Source organism: Bemisia tabaci, chromosome 5 (assembly GCF_918797505.1).
Source record: "Bemisia tabaci chromosome 5, PGI_BMITA_v3".
Taxonomy (NCBI): Eukaryota; Metazoa; Arthropoda; class Insecta; order Hemiptera; family Aleyrodidae; genus Bemisia; species Bemisia tabaci.
In genome coordinates, this window is record NC_092797.1 from 45,548,025 (window position 1) to 45,556,378 (window position 8,354).

General features: G+C 35.8%; 1 protein-coding gene across 2 annotated transcripts; it reads right to left on the bottom strand.

Moving 5' to 3' along the window:
* Positions 1–2,374: 2,374 nt before the first annotated feature.
* tko (technical knockout) lies at positions 2,375–5,630 on the bottom strand. 2 transcript variants are annotated; one of them, XM_072300819.1, is made up of 3 exons: positions 5,401–5,630; positions 4,084–4,286; positions 2,375–2,894 (listed from the first exon to the last, which is right to left on the bottom strand). In XM_072300819.1, the coding sequence occupies exons 2-3, from the start codon at positions 4,235–4,237 to the stop codon at positions 2,530–2,532; spliced, it is 519 nt and encodes a 172-aa protein (XP_072156920.1). In that variant the 5' UTR covers positions 4,238–4,286; positions 5,401–5,630; the 3' UTR covers positions 2,375–2,529. The 2 variants fall into 2 exon arrangements, with proteins under 2 accessions (XP_072156920.1, XP_018899987.1); XM_019044442.2 differs by having other exon boundaries at positions 4,084–4,246; positions 5,401–5,629.
* Positions 5,631–8,354: the final 2,724 nt, after the last annotated feature.

The following is an 8,354-nucleotide window of genomic DNA, read 5'->3' on the forward strand; positions in this document are numbered from 1 at the left end:
ATTTTCAGACGGAGCATAGAAAAAAGTAGGCTCCTTTAATTACGAGAGTCCTATTCAATCTTTTTATTAGAATAGACTTGCAACACATATACTTCTTAATGACTGTGATTTTACTGTTAAGTGCGCTCTCATTGCCTTGTTTGATGACTTAAGAAAGAAATGAACTAATACGGAAGATTTATATACCTGAGTAAGAGTGCAAATCAAACCTACTTTGCAAGTAGAAGATGTTTGATGCACTGACTGGCTATTAGAATTTGTTCTCCAATGAGGAAACATCATTTCAAATTTATTTAATTTCAATTCAAAATAAAAATCTTCTAGATATTGACTATTGATGATGACACAGTAAAAAAAAAGCAATACCTAATATGATTGTTGATGAAAACAAGGAACCAATCTGAATTAAATGTCGATAGGCAAGCAAACTGTGATTGGAGAATCATTTCTGCAGGAAAAAATGAACATATGAGTACATTCAGGATGAAATTGGTGTTTTCAAAAAGGAGAGAAAGTGCAACATCATAGAATCAGTGACAAAACATAATTGAAAATCGAGACCCAAAGATATACTTTGTTTAAACATAATTAATTTTGTTGAAAAATCCGTTCTGTTGGGAAATATTTTCTAATTAAACATTTAAGGGGCTAAAAATAAAATAAAAATGCTCATTTCAGATTCCAACATTGTAAGTCTCCATGTAAGTTTCATATTCTTGAAGGAAAACTAACCAAGAGTTTTTATTGAAATTTTTTATGAATTTTCGGCAATAATTCTACAGAAGTCACACAAAATTGCAAGGAAAAATTTTGATTAGTATTCCTTAAAGAAAATAAAACTTTGAGAGAGCTTCTTGAAAGTCAACAAGAACGTTCAAGAATATTCGTTCGTTGCATTAAGCCATCAATTGATAGAAAAAGTTTCAAGCTTTTTCCAACCGATATTAACACATCTTTGGGTTATGATTGTCATGTTGTTATCTCATTAATCCTTCAGCACCCCTGAATTAAAGGATTATAATTTCTTTTCTTTTAAAAGTACACAGAATATCTAAGACAATTGTCGCGGAGAGAATTTATTTTGAGATGATCATTTCAGACTCTTTGACTAAGAGTTTTTTAAAAGAGCCCAATATTTAAGGAGGCAATCAAAATGAGAAATTGAGGTTAAACACTATCATTCTCTTGAACATTCTCTTGAATCAAAATCTCAAATAGACGTAGTATGGTAAGGTTATTAGACAGCATCTAATGTGCTGTCCAAGAGCTTCAGTGGTTTGATAAATTGTTTTTTTCCAAAAATGAACCAAAAAAATTGGAGTAGTGAAGAGATAGAGAATACTTGTAAGATAAATTTTGTAAATTGTAAATACTGTAAGTAATTAGATGTTAATAATTCTCAATGAATGGTAGGGAATAATTGTTGAAATTTGTTATTTTTAAAGTAAATATTATTTAATTACAGTAGTTTCTGTTTTTAATACTTCATTCTCCCTTGAACAAACCGAATTTTTCAATTCAGACCCTGTAGCTTCAATCTACATAAAAAATTTCAATGGCAGGGTTTTTATAATTACTTCATTTTTCAATGCAATTTGCTCTTTTCTCTTTCCAGGGTTTCCTAATTCCCTGACCTGCAAACGAAACTTCCATTGAAATTTTTTTCTTTTCACTATACAGATTTTTGCTAGACTTAGGACGAAACTTTCACCTTTAGATATTAACATTTATGGAAATCAATAATTGGGAGTTGTTTGTACTCTCTTAAATGGCACCTCTGGAAGTTACTGAGCAGATGCACTACTTGTAAAATTCCCTGACTTCTGCAAATTCTTTAAATTTTATTCAAAGAATAAAACTCAAGTAAATTTTCAAGTTATGATGTTGACTGGTTTTTTGATTTATGTATAAAGTAAGATTTAAGTCTGCAATGACACAAATCAAGAGACAAAAAAAAATATATATAAAAATAGATATTAAATAAATATAGATAAAAAATTGTTTTTAAAACAAATTTATGATTTATGAAAATTTACTAAAGTTATATTGAGTTTATGTGCTAACATAGGAATATTACATAACATGTGTGAACGATCTGCAAACCTATTGTAGCATGTAAATTCAATAAAACATCTTGTAAAGTTCAGAGCAAACAAGTTGTCCTTTTTTCCTACTTCACAAAATATACTATTTCTTTATCTTTTTTTGGCTGCATAGGCACTTTGTTGATGTAACACATTTCCTTTCATAGGGTGTGCTTTTTATTAATTTTGGATTTCAGTTCTTAATGATTCATGAATTGAGGACACCAGGGAGAAGGCATAGTTGATGTATCTTCGATACAGAAGGAATTCAAAGAACGAAAATCTCAAGATAAGAAAACACTTGCAGCTTTATTCCTGAGAAGATATCAGCAGAAATCCCGAAATAACTCAGAATGAAAACCTGATAGTGTTCAGCACTCCATCAGAAACAAAATATTAACAGTAAGAAAGATAAAAAAAACTATTTAACATCTTTGAAAAAAACTCATAACATAGTCTTTTTCTGAACATGAGGTAAGTCATATTTACCGCGAACACATTTAATTTTTACACCGGGTACATCTTTCAGTCGACCACAACGGACAAGAACAACACTGTGTTCTTGTAAGTTGTGTCCCTCTCCCGGTACATAAGCAGTCAACTCCTTACCATTAGACAAACGAACTAGGACACACTTTCGGTTCGCAGAATTGGGCTTCTTAGGCTTTTTGATCAATGTTTTCAGGACAACACCTTTCTTAAATGGATTCCCATCCAGCGGATTACGATTTGGTCTTACCTTCTTGATTGGGCCTGTTTTATGCATCCAGTAGAGAATTGAGTGTTCAGCTTTCACTCCTCTGATGGAATCTGTAAAATTAATGACACAAAGCTTTTGATAATTTGTTTTGATGATACAATCCATTTTTCTTTCATACATCATAGACCTTTAGCAAAAAGGAACCAGCGTGATTACAGTGTTTTCAAAATCATTCAAATTCTTTTTTTTTAAAAAAGAATACTAAATATATGTACAATATTAAAATTTACGCGATTATTTCCCTTTTGGCATGAATTAATTTTGGATCTCAGATTCTAGGGTACACAAATCTATTTTGTAGCTTGCATAAAAAAATAGCGTACCAATTATTTTCCAAAATTTTAAAGTTAAGGGAATAAATTTTTCAAAAAAAGAAAAAACTAATGACATTTTGCAAAATCATGGCACAGGAGAAAAGATTCAATTTTTAAAAACCCCCAAAGTACATTAGTGCGAATTCGTAACGCTATGCCATAAAGGGCTAAAACTAACAATTTTTGGTGGGATGCAAAAACTATTTGTTATTTTGGGAGATTTTATACATAATTATGAAGAAGCAACATTTTAACAACACTAATTGCACTGGTTTTTTTTTTTTTTTTTTTTTTTTTTTTTTTTTTTTTTTTTTTTCTCCTATGGGCCATCTAATTTCATAACCATTATTAATATTGGTATAAAATTAAACGATTCCATCAATCCTGATAAAAAAGAAAAAATCAACAAAATATTATTGATCTTATTCTTTCGAGAATTTTCTAATTGTAAACAAAAGTCTGATGCTGCACAGTTGACTCAAGGAGCATTTGCGCGAAGATTGAAAAGAATGGCTTTTTTCTAGTTTGGTATTTTATTCCATTATTTCAACCTTGGACATAATTTTATCAGAATACTTTCGCCTAGGATCGTTATCAATTCATGACACAAGGCCCCAATTTGGCAATTTAAAATTTTTAAATAGCCAAAAACTTTAAAAAATTTCATCTGAAGGAGAATGATACCACAAAGGGGGCTAAAAACAAACGCCAAAGTGTGTATAAATTTCAAAGTCTGATGGATTGTTATAAAGCTGAGTAGGTATGTCTACTTTAAGAGAATTTTCTGTTTTTGCCAAACCATCAATTTTTCCTGAAATTATGAGCTTTAAAGCATTACTTAATTTACAGTTGCCACTTAAACCTATATTTATCTTCAGCTGCTTTATAGAAACGTTGTTGTAAAGGAACTAAGATGCAAACTTACTAAATAATGGTAGCACGGATGACGACAATAGTGGTTTACTCTCGGAAACAGTACTGAAAGAAGAAAGGGTACTCATAGGAGATGATAGTGAGGACATCATTGAACTGTTGAACGAATTCCAAGCTCTCGAGAGACCTTGCCGAAGGAAGTTCATTTTCAACGCCTGCAATGAAGCCAGGAAATATGCAAGTTTAATATTACAACTGAAAGTAAAAGATTTCAATTTTTTTAGATTTACTGAAGAAACAATTATATTTAAAGGGGGAAGACGTAAAATAAAGGATGCACCTCAAGTCACAGAAATTCGTGAGAGGGGAGTAAAATCAGAGAGTGTCGTAGTATCCTATTGAGGTCATTGTCTTTAATGAGGACAAGCCATTTGAGTGAGACAAAGTACCAACAATTTAATCCTAAAACAACAGACTAGGCCCACAAATGACTCAATTGAGGATTTCATATTTTTTTTCTTTTTTTCTTTGTGCTGACTATGGTCCTTGTACTGAAAGTAACAGGATGTAAATTCAAGCTAAATCCACACTATTCTGACAATAATCAAAGCTAGAAACACCAATTACAATTGAAGCCGTAGATACTTGAAGTGAGCATTGGATATTAAACTCTGTGGATTGAGTAGTAAATGATTGTCCTGAGGGACGGTAACTGAAACTTTGTTTTTGTCGGACGGACATAGATGACATGGGTTAAATGGCATAGAGTGATTGGTCGGTTGTGTCTTACCACTGCTCTGTCTTGCCTTCTTCGGGTAGAATCAACAAATCGATGGTGTAAGTCGGCAATCACATAACTCGTAGGCGGTGTCTGAAAATCTCCGCCTCTATGTTATTATTTTGAAGGAGAACAAATTGACATCATTGCTTGAAGTTTCTGCAGAATTTTCTTCGCACAGAGAAGAAAAATCACAGCAGTTTTAAAGAATTGCCATTGAGTAGTTTTCGGTTTAGAAAATAAAGTATGACGGGAAGTCTGGGAAGTCCCAAACCCATCCCTGACCCATCAACCTCCTGAGATCGTTGAGCATTTGATACAAACGTTAGGCTTTTGAATGTAAACAAACAAGCTATCGGGTAATTCTGACGGAGTCCAACAAAGCAAACTGTTTGGAATCAGAGAATTCTGTTTGCAGACAGTCCCAAACAGTTTACTTTGAAAACACAGCTACAATTTCGAGATCAGTCTGCTAATGGGTTAAGCAGACTTGAAGAAGAACCCATCCAACATAGGAGGTTGATTTTCTTTCACCGGAAATCATTTAAATCCTGAAAAGACTATGATGAGCAACCAAGTAAAGATACATACCAGATAAATTCAGGTTTCACAATGTTAGTCTAGGACAATAATTAAGGGTACTTTTAGATTCCCATAGAGGAACTGCAACTTTGAAATATACTGAATTCTGTCCTCCGCATGGTAATATAATGCCGCTAAGATAGTGAAAATCAATAAACTTAGAAAGAAAGAATACAATTTGATTGCCAGGCCAGGCCAGGCAGACTTAAAATTAGCACATAACCTAACTTTTTGTTTATGTTTGACGGTGAAAGACGGGGATCGATGAGCTTCAGGATTTCGCGCCCGCGCGCGATTGGATTTTTACGGGTCATTTAAAAAGGAGCGGGAAATTTTGAATTGACGGGCCGACCAAATGTTGCGCGCTCGCTGTGCAGCAGCTTAAAACGCATGTCAATGTACATTTATGATTCTTTACAAAAGTTGAACACATAATTCGGTTTCTTCTTCGATTGAAAAGACTATTGGTACCTATTCCTGTGATGTGGAAAACACCCTGATCCCTAACTACCACAGTGTGCATGTACAGAGTGTCCATAAAGCCCCCCCCCCCCCTCATCGCACTGTTTACCATAATTTGAGGTAAAGATTTGAAATTGTCAATATAATAGGGCTATTCCTCGGTCAAGGGGGGGCTTTATTCATAACCCACCTTAACGTTTCATGGGGGGGGGGGGGAGGTCACCTTAGGAGGGGGGAGGTAGGGACCTCTTCCTGCAAAAAATCTGTCACCACCCGCCCGCCGGGAGAGCTGCGGCGTGCTGCCAGCGCGAAACGTTTTTTCACACCGAGACTGTGAAAAAACCTTGACGTCTTCGCTCTGAGGACCAGTGAAATGACGTACTTTACGCTGTATCGCGTGCAAAGACAAGACCATTCATCAATTCTGATCAGAATAGTTCATCGGGATCGAATCGTATTTCCGACCAGATGGTACCGGCCGTAAAGCCGACCAGCGCAATCATTTGAAGCTCCTTCATTTCGTTCAGTATGCAATTTGATCTCCGGGGAGTTTAAATAGTTGCTCCAAGTTCAATAGAACGTCCGCGCTCACCGACCAAATTGGACATATTTCTGCCAAACGGAACTAAGTGCATTATGACGTGAATCCTGTTATGCATATCAAAATGCGTCCGAATAGATTCATGAATTCAAAAATTTCTCGGGGGATGCCCCTCGGATCCCCCTTCCCCGGTGTTTGGGGCCCGGGCGTTAAAACTGGTACCAGGGCCCGACATGGCATGTGGCGGGCTTGTTAATACATACACATTTTTGGGCAAAATGAGAGACGACAGTTCTCCATTTCCGACGTTGCAGACTTCCTTAGAAATTTTATTTTTCTTTCGAGAAACTGGTCAACATAAAACTTAAATTCTCCATGATTTTTCGTATTCGATAGCAGAAGATTCGGTTCAAAATTAAAAGTCGTAAATTTGGATTGTTTCTCATGGAAGAGATGACTTAAGAACGGAAATTTTGCGACACCGCAATGGAGATACGTGGTTTCGCACTTCAGTCGGACCGAGCCGGACATCCAACAAGCTTAAATAGTTGCATCAAGTCCCCGTCACCGCCGACCAACGCGTTTGTCGATCGAATCAACTACAGGTATTATGCGTAGGAAGTCAAAACGCCTTCAATTTTTTGAACGCAATCCGGACATCCGTCGAGGTTATATAGTTGTATCAAGGCGCCGTAGCAAAGGCGTCCCATTCTTTATCGTTACAGACGAATATAAGTTGAGAGAGGCCAGTCTTAATGCCTTCAATTTTATACATACATATTTTTGGGCAAAATGAGAGACGACAGTTCTCCATTTGCGACGTTGCATACTTCCTTAGAAATTTTATTTTTCTTTCGAGAAACTGGTCAACATAAAACTTAAATTCTCCATGATTTTTCGTATTCGATAGCAGAAGATTCGGTTCAAAATTTAAAGTCGTAAAGGAGGGGTATCGTTAAGGGCCTTTTTTGGGCCCACCCTGAAATTCCTCAACTCCGCGATTTTTTGGTCATTGAAGGTCTATATTTTACGGAATGCATAATGGTTTGGTCATTTTCGATCTATTTCGGGGTCTATCACTGGCCTAAACATGGGTCTGAAGGCCAATTTTGGCAAAAAATGCGGGTTTTTCGGCATTCAAAGCGCTTTTTCATACCGATCCCTTCGGAGGACAAAAAATTCCTTCAAGTATGTTCATTAGGGATGTAAGAGAGTCACTTTGGCCAATTTTCGTTGATGTCAAACTTTGCGCTCATTGTAAAGAAAAACTTTTCAGAATGTTCCTGTTTTTCATCGTTATTTAAAATGGCTTAAAAAAGCGACTCATCTTACGCCAGAGTTTAATTTTTTTGACAATAAATGGACGTCGGTGGTCGAAACCTTCCTCAAAAAACTTTTTTGGATTCAAAGCCCCCCAAAAAAGCCGATGTTGCCATATTTCATTGCCTGAATTCACGGAAAACCTCGTATTTCAGAATTCGGAGGCTGTTCCTCGTCAAGAACATTCCGCAAGAAGAACCTTTATTTTTCACACGCAGTGGCCACATTAGTAAGGATTTTACGCATGTTTCATATATTTATGTATTTATCTCCCGCTAAGGCTAGCGTTGCCACATGTTATTCGGGAAAATCTAGAAAAATTCGCGTTTAGGTGGTTTTGCGCCATTTTTTTCGGATCATGCCAGTGGTAGACCCCGAGATAGATCGAAAATGACCAAACCATTATGCATTTTGGAAAATATAGACCTTCAATGACCAAAAAATCGCGGAGTTGAGGAATTTCAGGTAGGGCCCAAAAAAGGCCCTTAACGATACTCCTCCTTTCAATCTAAGTTAATTTATTTGATTATTTGCCTAGGCATTTGACAAAATGCCTGATTTTACTATTTGCCTGAGATATATACTTTGTGACCCTGACGATGAAGCGCTCGCCCTTCGAAAAACCTCGGTCAAAGTTTAT

What these genes read in the sequence shown, in the direction of transcription:
- tko (XM_072300819.1), bottom strand. Translation starts at nt 4,237, where the DNA reads ATGAACTTCCTTCGGCAAGGTCTCTCGAGAGCTTGGAATTCGTTCAAC. An exon ending in ATCCGTGCTACCATTATTTA is followed by an intron (nt 2,895 to 4,083) that starts GTAAGTTTGCAT and finishes TTAATTTTACAG; the next exon opens with ATTCCATCAGAGGAGTGAAA.